Source organism: Gobius niger (genome assembly GCF_951799975.1).
Source record: "Gobius niger genome assembly, chromosome: 9".
In the NCBI taxonomy this organism is placed as follows: Eukaryota; Metazoa; Chordata; class Actinopteri; order Gobiiformes; family Gobiidae; genus Gobius; species Gobius niger.
Window position 1 is genome coordinate 1565556 of NC_136860.1, and position 22398 is coordinate 1587953.

General features: G+C 49.7%; 1 protein-coding gene across 1 annotated transcript in view; it reads left to right on the forward strand.

Moving 5' to 3' along the window:
* The window catches only part of dnah7 (dynein, axonemal, heavy chain 7), a gene marked incomplete at its 5' end in the record, with an annotated part of 144708 nt that extends 123809 nt beyond the window's left edge, over window positions 1-20899 (forward strand). The window contains 4 exons of the mRNA XM_079563737.1: window positions 7779-7931; window positions 9902-10079; window positions 13234-13337; window positions 20691-20899. Of these exons, the coding sequence (XP_079419863.1) occupies window positions 7779-7931; window positions 9902-10079; window positions 13234-13337; window positions 20691-20897 (642 nt within the window). The 3' untranslated portion in view covers window positions 20898-20899. The remainder of the gene's footprint in view (window positions 1-7778; window positions 7932-9901; window positions 10080-13233; window positions 13338-20690) is intronic.
* Window positions 20900-22398: the final 1499 nt, after the last annotated feature.

Sequence of the window (22398 nt, forward strand, 5' to 3'; positions counted from 1 at the left end):
AGCTCGTTACCTACTCTGGACACCTGTTTTTTATACTTAACTAACGATCATGTCACGGACGGAGAAAAAGAAGCGCGTTTGGCTACGAGGACGAGGAGTTTATATTCAACCTTTTTCAAGAAGAGGCCACTCAGCTGTTTTTTTCTCCGGGATTCAGCGACTATCAGCCAAAATAGTGTTTTTCTGTGACTGTCTCTGATGGATGTTTGGGGAACCTTCACCAGAATCAAAGTGGATTAACTTTTATAACCAACGCGAGTCCCATAATGTAAACAGCGATGAACCAGAGTGGTGAGTCAGTCCAAACGCGGGTTTGCTTGTGTGTTAGCATATTAGCATGTGTGTTAGCCATTTATGAAGCTGTGTTGCAGATGTCAACTCCGTATAACTGCATCGTGAAGTAACTTCACTTATTGCTGTTTATTTATATTACGGTAAAGTTGTATGTGCGGAGAGAGGGGGCGGAGTTAACTGAATCGAAGCGTTGTGTCTTCCGGGTTCGAAAAATACCTCCAGAAAACACTTATATTTATCACAAAAATGAGTGCTCCATAGTGGTAGAGGTACAATATATCATAGAAATGCCTATACTTAACTTTGGAATGGCTAAAATAGCATGATATAGCTCCTTTAAGGTACTGACCTAGAGAGACATTAAGGTTCTGACCTAGAGAGACATTAAGGTTCTGACCTAGAGAGACATTAAGGTACTGACCTAGAGAGACATTAAGGTACTGACCTAGAGAGACATTAAGGTTCTGACCTAGAGAGACATTAAGGTACTGACCTAGAGAGACATTAAGGTACTGACCTAGAGAGACATTAAGGTTCTGACCTAGAGAGACATTAAGGTTCTGACCTAGAGAGACATTAAGGTTCTGACCTAGAGAGACATTAAGGTACTGACCTAGAGAGACATTAAGGTTCTGACCTAGAGAGACATTAAGGTACTGACCTAGAGAGACATTAAGGTTCTGACCTAGAGAGACATTAAGGTTCTGACCTAGAGAGACATTAAGGTACTGCCTTAGAGAGACATTAAGGTTCTGACCTAGAGAGACATTAAGGTTCTGACCTAGAGAGACATTAAGGTGTGACCTAGAGAGACATTAAGGTTCTGACCTAGAGAGACATTAAGGTTCTGACCTAGAGAGACATTAAGGTTCTGACCTAGAGAGACATTAAGGTTCTGACCTAGAGAGACATTAAGGTTCTGACCTAGAGAAACATTAAGGTTCTGACCTAGAGAGACATTAAGGTTCTGACCTAAAGAGACATTAAGGTTCTGACCTAGAGAGACATTAAGGTTCTGACCTAGAGAGACATTAAGGTACTGACCTAGAGAAACATTAAGGTTCTGACCTAGAGAGACATTAAGGTTCTGACCTAAAGAGACATTAAGGTTCTGACCTAAAGAGACATTAAGGTTCTGACCTAGAGAGACATCAGCGGCTCGGAAAGAAATGAGTATCTCAATATTTTTGGGGACTTTCTCACAATGATGATAAAACAATATTTTTACAAACCATCAGAAATATGTAAATATGTTCTACAAACATCTTAGTTTACATGGCTTTGTTGCTCAAAAACATGTTTGGTTCAAACTGGATTATGTTTATGTTCATAGTTTATGAACTATTTAAAGATGTATCTTGGCTTCCTCCTCCTTCCTGCACAAAGCCACCTGAAGGATGAAAGTGTAGAAGCTCTGGAGCCCCATCCATCCCGCGCCGACAGGAAACAGTGGAATCTATTACGGCGCCTTGTCACTTGTAACTTTACAGAATATCGAACGGCGTTGCTCTGTTTGTCTTGTCTGTAAATATTTACTGTAGAGGCCCATTCATCACGCCGTATCTGCCGCAGATAAACATCAGCTCCATGAATCACCGGCTGGCGCTCCACGACGCTCTCTCGCCGTATGGATCCGGGCGCTCCCACACATCACGCTTTCAAAACCAGCTCGTGTCTCTGAAAGAGCCGCCCTCGCAGTAATGGCATCAGAAACTCCCGCCGCGCCGCCTTTCGCTCGTAATTATCCATAAGTACTTCCAATAGAAATCGCTCGCCGCGCTTTTCGTTTTTTAGCTGGAGTCAAATTTGCACAAAAACATGTCATCATTACTGTCATTACGGCTAATTACGCCGCATTCAGGGGCATCCATCAGAGTGGGAACAAACAGCCTCAGCCAGCGCGGGGGAGAAGGGGTTTGATGGGGAAAAGCTCTCAGAGGGTCCGGGGGCGGCCGCCATCTTTGGAAGGCGTTAAAATGTGCTCATTACGGAGAATTAAGAAGTTTAGGAAAGTTTGGAGATTTCTCACTGCAGAAGATGAGTGGGACAAACGGAACTAAAGGAACGAGACAAATACAAGCGTTCGGCCGTTATTCAGATCATCACAGTGAGTTCCTCATGAAAAACATTTTGATTAATCAGTGCTCAGCTCTTCTTGCAGCTAAATGTTTCAGTCTTATGTTTACCACCTCTATAGTCTTTGTCTCACTCCCTTTTCTTCTTGTTTCATATTAAAGTTTTATATCCAATCATGAGAAATGGGAGTTCCTGCCGTTGGGACTGTATGAGTGATCCAAAAGCAGGTTCTAGAGCAGGAGGCACCAGCCTGTTCAGCCAGGCTCACTTCTTTCTCTTTATATTAGAAATAAAGTCGTCTCAAGTTGAGAATAAGCAGAGAATATAGTCTGATTCCGGGTTAGGGCATCACATGAGACGACACAAAGACACAGATGGACAAACACTTGTTTGAAAACCCTAGTGTGTTCATCTCCATGCTCTGGATCAGACAGAGGAGCACGAGCAGCTCCTGAAGCCTCAGCAGATAAACCTCACCGTGACCCGCTCTGAGGTTATGGTGTGTCTTTGGTGTTTGACCCTGACTCCCCGTAAAAACCTTTTCCACAGCGCCTCCAGGACCTTCACTTCCTCCATGTGATGCTCTCGAGTGGTTCCGGACGCTGAGCTTCTGTTGTTCTCGCTGCTGCGCGTCACGGCGGAGACATGTGATCGGTCAGAGCGGCCTTTGTTCCACGCGGTGCAGGCCATAACTCAGAGCAGCTTTGTTTTCCAGCTAAACCTGTCAAAGGAACAGAAAACCGGGACAAACCGGGGCAAATAGACAAACAAGAGCGAAATACGAGGATTTAACCCTTGATGCTCCTGTGTCTCTGTAGGATCAGGTGGTTTGACCCTTGATGCTCCCGTGTCTCTGTAGGGTCTGGTGGTTTAACCCTTGATGCTCCTGTGTCTCTGTACGGTGGGTTAACCCTTAATGCTCCCGTGTCTCTGTAGGATCAGGTGGTTTAACCCTTGATGCTCCTGTGTCTCTGTACGGTGGGTTAACCCTTAATGCTCCCGTGTCTCTGTAGGATCAGGTGGTTTAACCCTTGATGCTCCTGTGTCTCTGTACGGTGGGTTAACCCTTAATGCTCCCGTGTCTCTGTAGGATCAGGTGGTTTAACCCTTGATGCTCCTGTGTCTCTGTAGGATCAGGTGGTTTAACCCTTAATGCTCCTGTGTCTCTGTACGGTGGGTTAACCCTTAATGCTCCCGTGTCTCTGTAGGGTCTGGTGGTTTAACCCTTGATGCTCCTGTGTCTCTGTAGGGTCAGGTGGTTTAACCCTTGATGCTCCTGTGTCTCTGTAGGGTCTGGTGGTTTGACCCTTGATGCTCCTGTGTCTCTGTAGGGTCAGGTGGTTTGACCCTTGATGCTCCTGTGTCTCTGTAGGGTCTGGTGGTTTGACCCTTGATGCTCCTGTGTCTCTGTAGGGTCAGGTGGTTTGACCCTTGATGCTCCCGTGTCTCTGTAGGGTCAGGTGGTTTAACCCTTGATGCTCCTGTGTCTCTGTAGGGTCAGGTGGTTTGACCCTTGATGCTCCTGTGTCTCTGTAGGGTCTGGTGGTTTAACCTTGATGCTCCTGTGTCTCTGTAGGGTCTGGTGGTTTAACCCTTGATGCTCCTGTGTCTCTGTAGGGTCTGGTGGTTTAACCTTGATGCTCCCGTGTCTCTGTAGGGTCTGGTGGTTTAACCTTGATGCTCCTGTGTCTCTGTAGGGTCTGGTGGTTTAACCTTGATGCTCCTGTGTCTCTGTAGGGTCTGGTGGTTTGACCCTTGATGCTCCTGTGTCTCTGTAGGGTCTGGTGGTTTGACCCTTGATGCTCCTGTGTCTCTGTAGGGTCAGGTGGTTTGACCCTTGATGCTCCTGTGTCTCTGTAGGGTCTGGTGGTTTGACCCTTGATTCTCCTGTGTCTCTGTAGGGTCTGGTGGTTTGACCCTTGATGCTCCTGTGTCTCTGTAGGGTCTGGTGGTTTGACCCTTGATGCTCCTGTGTCTCTGTAGGGTCTGGTGGTTTAACCCTTGATGCTCCCGTGTCTCTGTAGGGTCTGGTGGTTTAACCCTTGATGCTCCTGTGTCTCTGTAGGGTCTGGTGGTTTGACCCTTGATGCTCCTGTGTCTCTGTAGGGTCTGGTGGTTTAACCCTTGATGCTCCTGTGTCTCTGTAGGGTCAGGTGGTTTAACCCTTGATGCTCCCGTGTCTCTGTAGGGTCTGGTGGTTTAACCTTGATGCTCCTGTGTCTCTGTAGGGTCTGGTGGTTTAACCTTGATGCTCCTGTGTCTCTGTAGGGTCTGGTGGTTTGACCCTTGATGCTCCTGTGTCTCTGTAGGGTCTGGTGGTTTAACCCTTGATGCTCCTGTGTCTCTGTAGGGTCAGGTGGTTTGACCCTTGATGCTCCTGTGTCTCTGTAGGGTCTGGTGGTTTGACCCTTGATGCTCCTGTGTCTCTGTAGGGTCTGGTGGTTTGCCCTTGATGCTCCTGTGTCTCTGTAGGGTCTGGTGGTTTAACCCTTGATGCTCCTGTGTCTCTGTAGGGTCTGGTGGTTTGACCCTTGATGCTCCTGTGTCTCTGTAGGGTCTGGTGGTTTGACCCTTGATGCTCCTGTGTCTCTGTAGGGTCTGGTGGTTTAACCCTTGATGCTCCTGTGTCTCTGTAGGGTCTGGTGGTTTGACCCTTGATGCTCCTGTGTCTCTGTAGGGTCTGGTGGTTTAACCTTGATGCTCCTGTGTCTCTGTAGGGTCTGGTGGTTTGACCCTTGATGCTCCTGTGTCTCTGTAGGGTCTGGTGGTTTAACCCTTGATGCTCCTGTGTCTCTGTAGGGTCTGGTGGTTTAACCCTTGATGCCCCTGTGTCTCTGTAGGGTCTGGTGGTTTAACCCTTGATGCTCCTGTGTCTCTGTAGGGTTTGGTGGTTTAACCCTTGATGCTCCTGTGTCTCTGTAGGGTCTGGTGGTTTAACCTTGATGCTCCTGTGTCTCTGTAGGGTCTGGTGGTTTGACCCTTGATGCTCCTGTGTCTCTGTAGGGTCAGGTGGTTTGACCCTTGATGCTCCTGTGTCTCTGTAGGGTCAGGTGGTTTGACCCTTGATGCTCCTGTGTCTCTGTAGGGTCTGGTGGTTTGACCCTTGATGCTCCTGTGTCTCTGTAGGGTCAGGTGGTTTGACCCTTGATGCTCCTGTGTCTCTGTAGGGTCTGGTGGTTTGACCCTTGATGCTCCTGTGTCTCTGTAGGGTCAGGTGGTTTAACCCTTGATGCTCCTCTGTCTCTAGGGTCTGGTGGTTTAACCCTTGATGCTCCTGTGTCTCTGTAGGGTCTGGTGGTTTAACCCTTGATGCTCCTGTGTCTCTGTAGGATCTGGTGGTTTGACCCTTGATGCTCCTGTGTCTCTGTAGGGTCTGGTGGTTTAACCCTTGATGCTCCTGTGTCTCTGTAGGGTCTGGTGGTTTAACCTTGATGCTCCTGTGTCTCTGTAGGGTCTGGTGGTTTGACCCTTGATGCTCCTGTGTCTCTGTAGGGTCTGGTGGTTTAACCCTTGATGCTCCTGTGTCTCTGTAGGGTCTGGTGGTTTGACCCTTGATGCTCCTGTGTCTCTGTAGGGTCAGGTGGTTTAACCCTTGATGCTCCTGTGTCTCTGTAGGGTCTGGTGGTTTGACCCTTGATGCTCCTGTGTCTCTGTAGGGTCTGGTGGTTTAACCCTTGATGCTCCTGTGTCTCTGTAGGGTCAGGTGGTTTAACCCTTGATGCTCCTGTGTCTCTGTAGGGTCTGGTGGTTTGACCCTTGATGCTCCTGTGTCTCTGTAGGGTCTGGTGGTTTGACCCTTGATGCTCCTGTGTCTCTGTAGGGTCTGGTGGTTTAACCTTGATGCTCCTGTGTCTCTGTAGGGTCTGGTGGTTTGACCCTTGATGCTCCTGTGTCTCTGTAGGGTCTGGTGGTTTGACCCTTGATGCTCCTGTGTCTCTGTAGGGTCAGGTGGTTTGACCCTTGATGCTCCTGTGTCTCTGTAGGGTCAGGTGGTTTGACCCTTGATGCTCCTGTGTCTCTGTAGGGTCTGGTGGTTTGACCCTTGATGCTCCTGTGTCTCTGTAGGGTCTGGTGGTTTGACCCTTGATGCTCCTGTGTCTCTGTAGGGTCTGGTGGTTTGACCCTTGATGCTCCTGTGTCTCTGTAGGGTCTGGTGGTTTGACCCTTGATGCTCCTGTGTCTCTGTAGGGTCTGGTGGTTTGACCCTTGATGCTCCTGTGTCTCTGTAGGGTCTGGTGGTTTGACCCTTGATGCTCCTGTGTCTCTGTAGGGTCTGGTGGTTTGACCCTTGATGCTCCTGTGTCTCTGTAGGGTCTGGTGGTTTAACCCTTGATGCTCCTGTGTCTCTGTAGGGTCTGGTGGTTTGACCCTTGATGCTCCTGTGTCTCTGTAGGGTCTGGTGGTTTGACCCTTGATGCTCCTGTGTCTCTGTAGGGTCTGGTGGTTTGACCCTTGATGCTCCTGTGTCTCTGTAGGGTCTGGTGGTTTGACCCTTGATGCTCCTGTGTCTCTGTAGGGTCTGGTGGTTTGACCCTTGATGCTCCTGTGTCTCTCTAGGGTCTGGTGGTTTAACCCTTGATGCTCCCGTGTCTCTGTAGGGTCAGGTGGTTTAACCCTTGATGCTCCTGTGTCTCTGTAGGGTCTGGTGGTTTAACCCTTGATGCTCCCGTGTCTCTGTAGGGTGGTTTAACCCTTGATGCTCCTGTGTCTCTGTAGGGTCAGGTGGTTTAACCCTTGATGCTCCTGTGTCTCTGTAGGGTCAGGTGGTTTGACCCTTGATGCTCCTGTGTCTCTGTAGGGTCTGGTGGTTTAACCCTTGATGCTCCCGTGTCTCTGTAGGGTCAGGTGGTTTAACCCTTGATGCTCCTGTGTCTCTGTAGGGTCTGGTGGTTTAACCCTTGATGCTCCCGTGTCTCTGTAGGGTGGTTTAACCCTTGATGCTCCTGTGTCTCTGTAGGGTCAGGTGGTTTAACCCTTGATGCTCCTGTGTCTCTGTAGGGTCTGGTGGTTTGACCCTTGATGCTCCTGTGTCTCTGTAGGGTCTGGTGGTTTAACCCTTGATGCTCCTGTGTCTCTGTAGGGTCTGGTGGTTTAACCCTTGATGCTCCTGTGTCTCTGTAGGGTCTGGTGGTTTAACCCTTGATGCTCCCGTGTCTCTGTAGGGTCTGGTGGTTTAACCCTTGATGCTCCTGTGTCTCTGTAGGGTCAGGTGGTTTGACCCTTGATGCTCCTGTGTCTCTGTAGGGTCTGGTGGTTTAACCCTTGATGCTCCTGTGTCTCTGTAGGGTCTGGTGGTTTAACCCTTGATGCTCCCGTGTCTCTGTAGGGTCTGGTGGTTTAACCCTTGATGCTCCTGTGTCTCTGTAGGGTCTGGTGGTTTAACCCTTGATGCTCCTGTGTCTCTGTAGGGTCTGGTGGTGATGTCCGCAGAGCTGGAGGAGGTGGTCAGCAGCATCCTGAAAGGCCGTATCCCAGCCATGTGGAAGAAGAAGTCCTACCCCAGCCTCAAACCTCTGGGCAGCTACGTCACCGACTTCCTGGAGCGGCTCAAGTTCCTGCAGGTGCCGCAGAGTAACAGTGACGTGTGTGAGAGAGTTCTGTGATGAATGAGCAACTTCGTCACATTATAGTTAAAGTCGTATTTACCAGTCAGTGTCTGCAGTGACTGATCTCCTTCTCAAGTGCATTTTATTGATGGTATTTTGAATGACATGTCATGGCAAACGGTCACAGCAGACACTGACTGGTTTTCAGTTCAGTGTCCTTTTATTGTAGACAGTGTGAGGACCTTGTAAAGTGAGGACATTTTGGGTGGTCCTCACTTATTTCAAGGACTGTTTGAGCGTCAAGATGTGGTTTTAGGGTTAAGGTTAGGATTAAGGTTGGGGGCTTAGGGTTAGGGTGTGTGTAATACATTATGTGTATGAGTGTCCTCACTAAGAGAGAAGTACAAGATTGCGTGTGTGTGCGTGTGTGTGTCTCAACTTCTCCATGTTTCTATATGCTTTATAATTGATGTTTCCAGGAGACCTCTTGCTCAGGGACACCAGTATAAAACTAGCTCTGCAGCGACACATTCTGTGGCTGTGAAATGAATAGATAAACACCTGTGAGGGCGATGGGGAAGTGCTCATGAACATTTGTGAACAATGTTTGAGAGAAATGGGCTGATGTTGTTTATAGAAAATGTTTCATGTCTTTGAGTTCAGTTCAGGAAAAATTAGAGCAGAAACACAAGTGTTGCATTTATGTTTTTGTTTTGAGTGTAGCTGGTTATTATGTGATAGATGCTTATGTGGAAGTGACTTTTATCGTTGTCACTTTAGATTATGATAACCTGAAGATCCTTTATATTACGGGAGAATATATTATTAGCCATTTGCGTGGTTTAATAACTGAAGGCACTGAAGGGCGGGTCACATGCACAGGACAGAAACTAAAGACACATTCCAGGGAGCATCTTCAGAGCTGCAGTATCTGGGTCTTAAAGCAGAGCACAGTTTGCTCTTGTTTAAACTCTGAGACAAAGCTCCGAGCACAGGCCGTCTCGTGCTTTCATCCTCCACTCCCCATGTAAGAGGGATGTTGACGATAGAAGCCTGGGCTCCTACAGTGAGAGGCTCCTACTGTAGGGCTGAAAAGTTCCTCAGAGCAGCCTTTGGTCTGGGTCTTGTGCTTAGTCACGCTGCTGCAGGAGTCACATGATTCTCTCCTGACGGGATCAAGGAGAGATTAGCCCCGGACCTCGGCACCTGAACTGTAACGTTACTGCGCTGAACTCAGCTCTGTGCCCACCGCGAGATCAGAGGCAAACGTTTGTTAGAGACACAACTGCATCAGCCACAAAGTAAACCAACAACCAATCCCCTCAAACACACACTCTCCTCAGCGCACGGGAGAGAGAGCCCCACATTCTGACTCTGGGCGGGTCACTGTGGACCCTCAGAGCATGGGCTCCTGCTCCGCCTGAGAGAGAGGCCCCACATTCTGACTCTGGGCGGGTCACTGTGGACCCTCAGAGCACGGGCTCCTGCTCCGCCTGAGAGAGAGGCCCCACATTCTGACTCTGGGCGGGTCACTGTGGACCCTCAGAGCACGGGCTCCTGCTCCGCCTGAGAGAGAGGCCCCACATTCTGACTCTGGGCGGGTCACTGTGGACCCTCAGAGAATCCTAACAACCCAAACAGCAGGAGCCTGGAGGAGCGGCGTCTGCAGAGGCCAGTGTTCAACATGTCTTACAGAAGGTGCAGATGAACCAAGGATTCCATCTGAAACACAGACGAATGTTTTAGAGAATGTGGTTCCTGGTCAGTATAATATGGCCTCTCTCAGACGGAGCGGGAGCCAGGGTTCTGGTCCAGGCCGGGGGCAATCGTGCTTTTGCCTCTGCAGAGTCTACACTGTGGAGCTGTGTCCCAGTCGAGCTGCGAGTCTGACCTGCCACTGTTAAAGTCCAGACTAAAGACTTCATTAATCACAATGTTGATGTTTCTCTTGTGTTTTCTGACTGACTGACCCTGTGTGTCTTTAGGACTGGTTCGACGAGGGCACGCCCGCCGTGTTCTGGGTGTCCGGGTTCTTCTTCACGCAGGCGTTCCTCACGGGCTCTCAGCAGAACTTCGCCCGGAAGCACACAGTGCCCATCGACCTGCTGGGCTTCGACTTCGAGGTTCTGGACGATAAAGTCTACAGCAAAGCCCCGGACGACGGTACGAGGAGTTAGGATTTAGAAAGAACAATAGCGGCACCTTCAGGACAGTTTGATGATACTGTGTATACCGTGTAACTCTGTGTCCTCCTCAGGCGTGTAACTCTGTGTTCTCCTCAGGCGTGTAACAGGCGTGTAACTCTGTGTCCTCCTCAGGCGTGTAACTCTGTGTCCTCCTCAGGCGTGTAACTCTGTGTTCTCCTCAGGCGTGTAACAGGCGTGTAACTCTGTGTCCTCCTCAGGCGTGTAACTCTGTGTCCTCCTCAGGCGTGTAACAGGCGTGTAACTCTGTGTCCTCCTCCTCAGGCGTGTAACTCTGTGTCCTCCTCCTCAGGCGTGTAACTCTGTGTCCTCCTCAGGCGTGTAACTCTGTGTCCTCCTCCTCAGGCGTGTAACTCTGTGTCCTCCTCAGGCGTGTAACAGGCGTGTAACTCTGTGTCCTCCTCAGGCGTGTAACAGGCGTGTAACTCTGTGTCCTCCTCCTCAGGCGTGTAACTCTGTGTCCTCCTCAGGCGTGTAACAGGCGTGTAACTCTGTGTCCTCCTCAGGCGTGTAACAGGCGTGTAACTCTGTGTCCTCCTCCTCAGGCGTGTAACTCTGTGTCCTCCTCAGGCGTGTAACAGGCGTGTAACTCTGTGTCCTCCTCCTCAGGCGTGTAACTCTGTGTCCTCCTCAGGCGTGTAACTCTGTTTCCTCCTCAGGCGTGTAACTCTGTGTCCTCCTCAGGCGTGTAACTCTGTGTCCTCCTCAGGCGTGTAACAGGCGTGTAACTCTGTGTCCTCCTCAGGCGTGTAACAGGCGTGTAACTCTGTGTCCTCCTCAGGCGTGTAACTCTGTTTCCTCCTCAGGCGTGTAACTCTGTGTCCTCCTCAGGCGTGTAACAGGCGTGTAACTCTGTGTCCTCCTCAGGCGTGTAACAGGCGTGTAACTCTGTGTCCTCCTCAGGCGTGTAACAGGCGTGTAACTCTGTGTCCTCCTCAGGCGTGTAACAGGCGTGTAACAGGCGTGTAACTCTGTGTCCTCCTCAGGCGTGTAACAGGCGTGTAACTCTGTTTCCTCCTCCTCAGGCGTGTAACAGGCGTGTAACTCTGTGTCCTCCTCAGGCGTGTCACAGGCGTGTAACTCTGTTTCCTCCTCAGGCGTGTCACAGGCGTGTAACTCTGTGTCCTCCTCAGGCGTGTAACTCTGTGTCCTCCTCAGGCGTGTAACTCTGTGTCCTCCTCAGGCGTGTAACTCTGTGTCCTCCTCAGGCGTGTAACAGGCGTGTAACTCTGTGTCCTCCTCAGGCGTGTAACTCTGTGTCCTCCTCAGGCGTTTAACTCTGTGTCCTCCTCCTCAGGCGTGTAACTCTGTGTCCTCCTCAGGCGTGTAACTCTGTGTCCTCCTCAGGCGTGTATCAGGCGTGTAACTCTGTGTCCTCCTCAGGCGTGTAACTCTGTGTCCTCCTCCTCAGGCGTGTAACTCTGTGTCCTCCTCCTCAGGCGTGTATCAGGCGTGTAACTCTGTGTCCTCCTCAGGCGTGTAACAGGCGTGTAACTCTGTGTCCTCCTCCTCAGGCGTGTAACTCTGTGTCCTCCTCAGGCGTGTAACTCTGTGTCCTCCTCCTCAGGCGTGTAACTCTGTGTCATCCTCAGGCGTGTAACTCTGTGTCCTCCTCAGGCGTGTAACAGGCGTGTAACTCTGTGTCCTCCTCCTCAGGCGTGTAACAGGCGTGTAACTCTGTGTCCTCCTCAGGCGTGTAACAGGCGTGTAACAGGCGTGTAACAGGCGTGTAACTCTGTGTCCTCCTCAGGCGTGTAACAGGCGTGTAACAGGCGTGTAACAGGCGTGTAACAGGCGTGTAACAGGCGTGTAACTCTGTGTCCTCCTCAGGCGTGTAACTCTGTGTCCTCCTCAGGCGTGTAACTCTGTGTCCTCCTCAGGCGTGTAACTCTGTGTCCTCCTCAGGCGTGTAACAGGCGTGTAACTCTGTGTCCTCCTCAGGCGTGTAACAGGCGTGTAACAGGCATGTAACTCTGTGTCCTCCTCCTCAGGCGTGTATCAGGCGTGTAGCTCTGTGTCCTCCTCCTCAGGCGTGTAACAGGCGTGTAACAGGCGTGTAACAGGCATGTAACTCTGTGTCCTCCTCCTCAGGCGTGTAACAGGCGTGTAACAGGCGTGTAACAGGCGTGTAACTCTGTGTCCTCCTCAGGCGTGTAACAGGCGTGTAACAGGCGTGTAACAGGCGTGTAACAGGCGTGTAACTCTGTGTCCTCCTCAGACGTGTAACTCTGTGTCCTCCTCAGGCGTGTAACTCTGTGTCCTCCTCAGACGTGTAACAGGCGTGTAACTCTGTGTCCTCCTCAGGCGTGTAACAGGCGTGTAACTCTGTGTCCTCCTCAGGCGTGTAACAGGCGTGTAACTCTGTGTCCTCCTCAGGCGTGTAACTCTGTGTCCTCCTCCTCAGGCGTGTAACTCTGTGTCCTCCTCAGGCGTGTAACTCTGTGTCCTCCTCCTCAGGCGTGTAACAGGCGTGTAACTCTGTGTCCTCCTCAGGCGTGTAACAGGCGTGTAACTCTGTGTCCTCCTCCTCAGGCGTGTAACAGGCGTGTAACTCTGTGTCCTCCTCCTCAGGCGTGTAACTCTGTGTCCTCCTCCTCAGGCGTGTAACTCTGTGTCCTCCTCAGGCGTGTAACAGGCGTGTAACTCTGTGTCCTCCTCCTCAGGCGTGTAACAGGCGTGTAACTCTGTGTCCTCCTCCTCAGGCGTGTAACAGGCGTGTAACTCTGTGTCCTCCTCCTCAGGCGTGTAACAGGCGTGTAACTCTGTGTCCTCCTCCTCAGGCGTGTAACAGGCGTGTAACTCTGTGTCCTCCTCAGGCGTGTAACTCTGTGTCCTCCTCAGGCGTGTAACAGGCGTGTAACTCTGTGTCCTCCTCAGGCGTGTAACAGGCGTGTAACTCTGTGTCCTCCTCAGGCGTGTAACTCTGTGTCCTCCTCAGGCGTGTAACAGGCGTGTAACTCTGTGTCCTCCTCAGGCGTGTAACAGGCGTGTAACTCTGTGTCCTCCTCAGGCGTGTAACTCTGTGTCCTCCTCAGGCGTGTAACAGGCGTGTAACTCTGTGTCCTCCTCCTCAGGCGTGTAACAGGCGTGTAACTCTGTGTCCTCCTCCTCAGGCGTGTACATCCGGGGGCTGTTCCTGGACGGGGCGCGCTGGGACCGAAAAGCTAAAGTTTTGGCCGAGTCTTTCCCTAAAGAGCTGCACGACACCATGCCCCCGGTGAGATACTCTCCCTCTACACGCCCAGGAAGGTTCTCCTTATACATATATGACACACATATGACACACATATGACACACATATGACACACATATGACACACATATGACACTTACGGACACTCACGTTTACACATGGGAGCAACCTCTACGTCCCTGAGAAGCTCCGTTTGGAAGATAATTAGGCCAAGAATGAGGAGCCTTTAAAGAGTGACGTCATGATTATCATTTTATTTCAGTGAAGCTACAATTTGAATGAAGAAACGTAGTGATTTTTATTTGATTGTTTTAGCTCCTGGCAGGAAGTGACATAGATAAAGATAAAGTTCCAGCAGTTTGACTCATTTGCCATTGCCATGGTCGGCACGGCAACAGTTTAAAATGGTTTGTCTCACTTCCACACCGGCTAATATAGGCTGTATCCGAATGTCCACACTATTCCCTATATAGTGACTATATAGTGCTCACGCCGTTTTGTAGGGGTCTCCGAATGTCCAGAGAGAAAAAAGTAGTGCACTTGAAATTTCCCACAATGCATCTGGAAAAGTAGTGAGCATCGATGGTCACTACACGGGTCAATATCGACCACAATGCATTGCGAGAGTCGGAGAAGAGCCTGACAGCGACAGGTCTGTGAACTAAACAACACAACTGAAGTAAATCAGCTGTTTCAGTCGTGTGTTTGACGACCAAAATATAAACGGTTACGGTGAAAAGATGCTAACGTTAGCTGCTAACCTTTAGCTGGAGCTGTTAAATGACCGACAGCTTCCTCTCGAATAATCCAAGCCATTCACGTAAAATCCATGTGAAGTAAAAGCGTATCTGTCTCGTATTTTTCCATAAATATTCCACTGTCTCATGAGTCTGGTTTTTATCACAGAAATACTTTATTCCCGGAGTTTCGCGAACTTTTAGCAGATGTGGTCACTCAATCTGCTGGTGTTCGGACACCGGGGTCTGACCCACTTTCAGCGTCTCCGAGCTCACGCTGGGGTGACTTTTTTTTTTTTTTTGCTTTTTTGTGATGACAGTAACGCCTGTAAAAGTGCCAAAACAGTCGCTCTGTTTCATAAAATAAACGTTTGTACCAATAAATAAATTCAGATAAAAAAATTTAAAAAAACATATCTGCAGCTGCAGCGCGTGTGACGTCACGCAGCGCGGAGAAAGTAGTGTCTTGTGTCAGAATCAGTGAGTATATAGTCGACTATATAGTGCGGGCCTATGTAGTGAATGAGGGGTTAGGGCAGGGGTCGGGAACCTTTTTGACTAAGAGAGCCATGAAAGCAAAAAATTTTGAAATTTATTTCAGTGAGAGCCATATAATATATTTTAAAAGTGAATTCAACTAAATGTCAGTATGATAAGCCTCTGAATTTATTCTTTTAAATAATGTAGTTATAACACTCACCATTAATGCGACTTCTGGTGCTGCATGGATTTGCTGATGTCTTTGTAGTCGGGTTGGTACTTGGTGAGGTTAAGCTTCATGCAAGCGTTATCCGTTAAACGTGATCGTAGGTTGGACTTGATGTTTTTAAGATGTGAGAATGACTGCTCACATGCATACGTAGACCCAAACATGGTCAATACAGCAATACTCACACGCTGCAGTGTGTGGTATGTGACAGGAAGCGCGTTCCAAGTTGTGAGAATCAGCTGGTCTTCGGGTTGGAGTTTTTTCATTTCTGTCCACATGTGCTTGCTCGCCAACTCCGCTTTCTGTCATGTGATTCTTTCCAAATCTTCATTCAGTGACTTGAACTTATTCACCCACATGTCTGAGGCCTTCAGGTCAGCCACTTCTGCTTCAAAATCTCTGACGGAGACACCAGGGATGTAATTCAGGTCAGCTGTGTTCAGTGAACACTCGGATGGGTGATGAACTTAAAAAGACGAGTGTGCTCACGAAATTCTCCAAAGCGTGCTTTGAAGGACTGTAGGAGACTGGATGTGCAGCCAGATAGCTGGTGGAGATCAAGGTTTTGAGTGGGCTCACTTGCTGTGCATGCATCTTTAAATTGGCTCAGTTTTTCAAAATGTAGTAAACGACCTGTTTCAAGATCCGTGATGAAAAGCTCCAGCTTGTTTTCAAAAGCAAATACAGCTTGTTGAAGGGATAACACTGTATTTCCAGTGCCTTGCATTTTCACGTTGAGCTGGTTCAGATGTTCAGTCAGATCTACGAGATAGTAAAACTTGAGGAGCCACTCGGTGTCGGCTAGCTCAGGATGCCCGACGCCTTTCATTTCAAGGAAAGTCCGGATTTCGTTCAGGCAAGCCGCAAAACGGCTAAGTACCTTCCCTCTTGACAACCAACGCACATTGCTGTGCAAAAGCAGACCAGGATAGTTGTTTACAACTTCATCCAGCAGTGTTTTAAACTGGAGATTATTTAAGGCTCGGGCAACAATAAAGTTGATCACACGAATGACCAGCGACATCACTTCGCCAAACTGCCTGTCACACATCTGAGCACAAAGTGCCTCCTGGTGTATAATGCAATGGAGACTTAGGATGGGTCTATTTTGATGTTCACGGAGAAGCGCCACAAATCCTTTGTTTTTCCCTACCATACACGGAGCACCATCAGTACACACTGAGAGAAGTTTATCCATAGGTAGACTTTTTTGTTGAGCAAACTCCATGAAAGACTTGAACAAATCCTCACCTCTTGTGGACCCTTTAAATGGCAGAACAGCAAGACTTTCTTCGCGCAGTGTGTCACCAACAACATATCTTGCAATCACGCTGAACTGCGACAAATGGCTCACGTCTGTTGACTCATCCAAAGCCAGAGAAAAGAACGGCGCTGCATTTATGTCCTTCATTTGCGTTTCCTCCACTTTGTTTGCCATCACGATGGTACGATCATGAACAGTTCTTGCCGACAGAGGCATGTCTTGTATCCGTTTGATTATCTTGTCTTTGTTCGGAAGATCATCAAAAAGTTCATTGGCTACATCCAGCATGAACGTTTTAGCATACTCGCCATCTGTGAATGGTTTTCCGTTCCTCACTATTGCTAAAGAACCAGCAAAGCTAGCTGAATTATAGTCACCTTGCCGGGTCCATACGCGGAGTTGCTGCTGGCTAGCTTGAACCCTGCTCAGAAGCTCTTGGCACGCTTTCTTTCTGCTGTCTCCCGCAGGGTATTTTGCTGCAAAGGTAGCGTGGCGCGTGTCGAAGTGCCGCTTTACATTCGACCGTTTCAACGATGTAATTTTGTCATTGCAAATTAGACACACCGCAGAACCCGCTCTCTCCACAAAGGCGTATTCTTCGGTCCATTCGTTCTGAAATGTACGATACTCGTCGTCTTTTTTTCTTTTCGCCATCTTCTTTGTCGAAGGGTTAGCTTTGAGGTAATGAGCAGACTGATTCAAAAGGGGGCGTTTACCTGTTTTACCCAGCAACGGCAAACGTAGGCCAGTATCATCCAATTAAAATTAGGACAGCGCATGTCCTGCAGCCCTGAACAGGACATGCGCAGTGAAAAATCGATGATGGATGGATTAAAACAAGTGAGAATATTTTGTTTATCTGCGAGCCATATGCAATCATCAAAAGAGCCACATCTGGCTCGCGAGCCATAGGTTCCCGACCCCTGGGTTAGGGGATAGTGTGGACATTCGGATACAGCCATACTCTTTAAAACAACATCAATATTTCTGAGACTCAGCGGAGAGTTTCTGAACCTACTTATTTCTCAGACTCATAAGCCACATATGCCGCACCTACTGCTAAAAAAGTCATATTTACTAAAGTCGGTACTTCCGGGGTTAGCGTAGCTGCTGCGGCGTTAGCATTTATCTCAGCTAACCCGGATGTAGTGATTTTGGTGAATATGACTTTTATAGCAGTAGGTTCAGCGTGTTTGTCTCATGGTTCTGATAAATAAGTCTGATCAGTAACTCTCTGTTGAGTTTCACACATATTGATTGTGGTTTTAAAGAGTTTTTTGTAGTTGTACCCGGAAGTGGAGCTGTGACGTCACCACTTAACAAACGTATAGAGCTCCACAGTCCCGCCTCCTCTCCGCAGTCCCGCCTCCTCTCCACAGTCCTGCCTCCTCTCCACAGTCCCGCCTCCTCTCCACAGTCCCGCCTCGTCTCCACAGTCCCGCCTCCTCTCCGCAGTCCCGCCTCCTCTCCACAGTCCTGCCTCCTCTCCGCAGTCCCGCCTCGTCTCCGCAGTCCCGCCTCCTCTCCGCAGTCCCGCCTCCTCTCCACAGTCCCGCCTCCTCTCCACAGTCCCGCCTCCTCTCCGCAGTCCCGCCTCCTCTCCACAGTCCCGCCTCCTCTCCACAGTCCTGCCTCCTCTCCGCAGTCCCGCCTCCTCTCCACAGTCCCGCCTCCTCTCCACAGTCCCGCCTCCTCTCCACAGTCCCGCCTCCTCTCCCCGGTCCCGCCTCCTCTCCGCAGTCCCGCCTCCTCTCCGCAGTCCCGCCTCCTCTCCGCAGTCCCGCCTCCTCTCCGCAGTCCCGCCTCGTCTCCGCAGTCCCGCCTCCTCTCCGCAGTCCCGCCTCCTCTCCACAGTCCCGCCTCCTCTCCGCAGTCCCGCCTCGTCTCCGCAGTCCCGCCTCCTCTCCGCAGTCCCGCCTCCTCTCCACAGTCCCGTCTCCTCTCCACAGTCCCGCCTCCTCTCCGCAGTCCCGCCTCCTCTCCGCAGTCCCGCCTCCTCTCCGCAGTCCCGCCTCCTCTCCGCAGTCCCGCCTCCTCTCCACAGTCCCGCCTCCTCTCCGCAGTCCCGCCTCCTCTCCACAGTGCCGCCTCCTCTCCACAGTGCCGCCTCCTCTCCACAGTGCCGCCTCCTCTCCGCAGTCCCGCCTCCTCTCCGCAGTCCCGCCTCCTCTCCACAGTCCCGCCTCCTCTCCACAGTCCCGCCTCCTCTCCGCAGTCCCGCCTCCTCTCCGCAGTCCCGCCTCCTCTCCACAGTCCCGCCTCCTCTCCACAGTCCCGCCTCCTCTCCACAGTCCCGCCTCCTCTCCACAGTCCCGCCTCCTCTCCACAGTGCCGCCTCCTCTCCGCAGTCCCGCCTCCTCTCCGCAGTCCCGCCTCCTCTCCGCAGTCCCGCCTCCTCTCCACAGTCCCGCCTCCTCTCCACAGTCCCGCCTCCTCTCCACAGTCCCGCCTCCTCTCCACAGTCCCGCCTCCTCTCCACAGTCCCGCCTCCTCTCCACAGTCCAGCTCTGTGGTTCTAAAGCGAGCGCAGAGTCAGACGCAGGTGAAAAAAGCACGTCTGATCCATCTAGTTTAACTGCGAGCCTTCGTCCTAGAACTACATTACCCAGGATGCTCGGGAGTCCCATGATCTACTACGAGGCTTTTGATTGGTGGAGCTTCACGTTCCCACACGTGTTTATTTATTGTAATGTAGAAAACATATTATAAACAATGTATTCAAACATAATGCAGGCAGAGAGTGGACGTTTTATCCAAATCTAACACTGAGAGTAAGAAAAACGTCAAAAAAATGTTCCCAACGATCCAATTAAACGAACCACCATCATTTTTATTCACATTAGCAGATTCAGATTGTTTAATAGTGAAATAATATAGAACTTTTGTCTGAAAGTAACAGAAACTGGCCGTGTTTGCTGAAAACCTGGTTGCCTTGACCAGCGGGCGCGATGTCGCAAAGGTTCTTGGGATACGGAGTTTCTATAGTCAGGAAGTGAATGATGTCACAGCCTTGTGCCTTTGCCTTTTCTTCAACATCAAGTCTTCTTTTTGGATTGAAATCAAACATTTCATGGTCATGAATTGCTACAGAGCGGATTAGCTTTTTTGCGCTGACGTCAAACTCTTAATATTTGAATTTTTGGAAAATCAACGGTCGTGTAGACAGGGATTTTTTGCTTCCGGAGCAACAGGACTGCAAGGGGCGGGACTGTGGAGCTCTGTAAGGAAGTGGAACTATAAACATGGTCAAACCTTTTTTTTTGTGGCAAAATCTTGAATATAAATGTGTTCACTATATTTGTCATATGTGTCATATTCACTTTAAGTAAAAGGATTTTCACCATGAGGGGGCGGGGCCTCAGTACTAAAGTGTCCAAACATGGAGGGCTGTTCCTGTTTCTTACACAAACACCTACAGGACTCATGAGTCTGGCTCCTGTGGAGAAATCAGGTGCTACATTGTTGTGATTGTCATGAAGAAAAGTCTCTGCTTTGAACCTGATGCTAATGAGCCAGAGCAGTTCTGTAATTAAAGCTCCTGTTCGCCGTGAGCTCCTCTGCTCTCAGAGTCTCATTCCTTCACGTCTCCTCGGCTGCACCAGGATTAAAGTCTCAGTAATAACGTGGCGCCGCTGCTCCAGTCCTGCAGACCGTCTGAAATATTCACCCGCGCGGGAGCAAAGCCGGGCATTATTTATGGAGCCAGTTCAAGAACAAAAGCGGAGTGTGCTTTTGGACGCAGCTCAGTCGGATTCTTTACGACGCTCCCAGATCCTCATGAATAATTTGTGCCTTTGTCCCAGTTCAGTGTTTTACTCCTTTAAGCTTTTCTCTCGGAGCTCAGTCCAGTCCTTTGGTTGTTTGTTTGAACAGCGTGGACCGCAGCTGCAGAACCCTCGGCCTCCTCAGCCTCTCCTTCCTCTTCAGTCTGTGTCACTGTGTCTCTGGGTTCAGCCAGGATTTAATCTGAGGCTGGAAAACGACGTGTGCCTCACGGCGAGGCTCTCACAATAAGACTTTTACTGCAGAGAGAATATGGAGACTCTTATTGTGTAAGGCAAATAGGAACTGTTTATTTATTCTTATTAAGAGCCAACTGACAAATAAGGAACGTGGAGAGTTTCACTGTTTCAGACAAGTCTGATATGATACAGAGAACATGCAACGGCCCCGTCCAAGTGGGAATTGAACCTTCTAGCTGTGAAGCACAAGTGCTAACCACTGCACCCCGAGGTGCTGCTTCAGGGCTGTCAGGGCCAGACTGGGACTCATGTTTTCTCTGCGGTGCTTAAGCACATCAGCTGTACACTCATTCAAACTCTCAAACACTCTTATCAGGACCAACAGAACAGAGCCATTTCTCAATCCAGTGCAGTTACTTTCAGTAACTCTAGTTCTCTGACTGTGCCTGGTCTAAATGAATGGGGTGAGGCTGATTGTCAGTCTGTGGTGAGCCCAGTGTCCTCAGCACCTGTAGGTCCAGGGCCAGACCCGGCTGTGACACGGCGGAGCAGAAAGTTCAGGTTTCCTTCAGACAGAAGCAGGAAAAGAGCTTTGGATCGTGATGAAACACGTCCAGTTCATTAGGTCTTAGTGATGATGCTCATGTTCTTAGGGCCTGTGTGATATTGTACATGTTTTGGGTTGATGTCCTGCTCGTTTGTCCAGATGTGGCTGAAGCCGTGTAAGCGCCAGGACATCCCCGAGCGTCTGTGCTACATGTCGCCCGTCTACAAGACGAGCGAGCGGCGAGGGACGCTCTCCACCACCGGACACTCCACCAACTACGTGGTCGCCATGACGCTGAGCACCCAGGCCCCGCCCGAGCACTGGATCCGCCGCGGGGTGGCCCTGCTCTGCCAGCTCAACTCCTAACACCGACACCCAGATGTTTCTTTTATAGCTGTGGTTCTGCAGCTCCACCAAAGACTCAATAAGTTCTTATTATTATTAAGAGGAAATAAACACAGACAGTGGTTCGTCTAATGCTCTTTATTGGACTTTTCCTCCAGAAAAAGCACAAACAGCATCAATGGCACTTTAGATGAACACATTTATATTTACATTTAACAAAGTCATGGACCTTCATCTAAACCGAGCTTTTCATCACCGAGACGAGACATTTGTGTCGATTCAGAGAATTTACCTGGAGTTTGAGAAGGTTTGGAAGAGGATCCAGTGACCCGACCTCCTCGTGAAGCTCCTGGACTGAGTTCACAAATCAAACCTTTGTAAAAATACCTTCGCGTTTGTTTTTAAACTCGTCCAAATCGTCTCAAACTCCACAGACATTCACCGACCTCAGGTCTGCGTGAGGAGCTTTGGTCCCAGTGATGTTTTGCATATTTAGCGGCGTCGGCGTCACACGGTGACAGTAAACTCCGCCCAGAGGAATGAGCTGCAGGTTTCAGGGTCAGGACTCGGGTCTGAAGGAAGAGCTGGAAAAGGAGCCGTTACAGAACAATCTTTCTCCGATTGTCAAAGCAGAATAAACCTCTTCATGGGAGTTTTTTCCAAACACTTCCTTCAAACGCTCCGCCTTCTCATTCAGCATCTTTTATAAACTCAGAACATGAACAAAGATTAGACAGAAAGAGGAGCTCGTGAGCTCCGACAGCAGGTTCAGCAGGTTCAGCAGCGGAAAACCTTCGTCTCCGGTTCCAGCGACACAATAAAAAACTAATACGATCCGGACTCAAAGTGATTAACACTGGGTGTTAGTGCAGCACCAAGAACAGGAAATAAAAAATATACAAAATGAACAAAAAACATGAAAAATGTCGACGTTTGGCAGCAGCAAAATGCACAAAGATCACTTTATTGACTTTGATTTAACGTTGGGCCTCGGACTCGACTCTGGAGAACGATACGTCTAACAGATGCACCGATACTGAGGGTTAGAGACGAACCCTGTGAGGTCCGCGCTCCGCCGCTCACAGCTTCACTTTGGAACAGAAGGTGATGGACACTTGTGTCTTTTAAGGTGCAAAACTTAGATTCTGAGCTTTCAAACGACCCCCCTGGTCCTTCCAGGCCTTTAGGAGCCGCGTAACACTGAGGTGAGAATTCTGAAATGGAATTCAAAAGTAAAGGATCCTCCCCCAATGTACCTGTACCTGGTTTCATGATTCAAAATTAGGGATGCACCGATACCACATACTCGTACTCATCAGGTCCCGATACCAGAAGCCGATACCACATACTCGTACTCATCAGGTCCCGATACCAGAAGCCGATACCACCTGCCGAGTGGCCGGCGCTCCTGCAGGAGCAGCGCTTCCACATAGAGCTGACTTTATTACAGACGACCCTCCCTAAACCAGAGTCTGAGCTGGATTTAACCAGAGCTACATGTCTGCAGTGTTTACAACATACA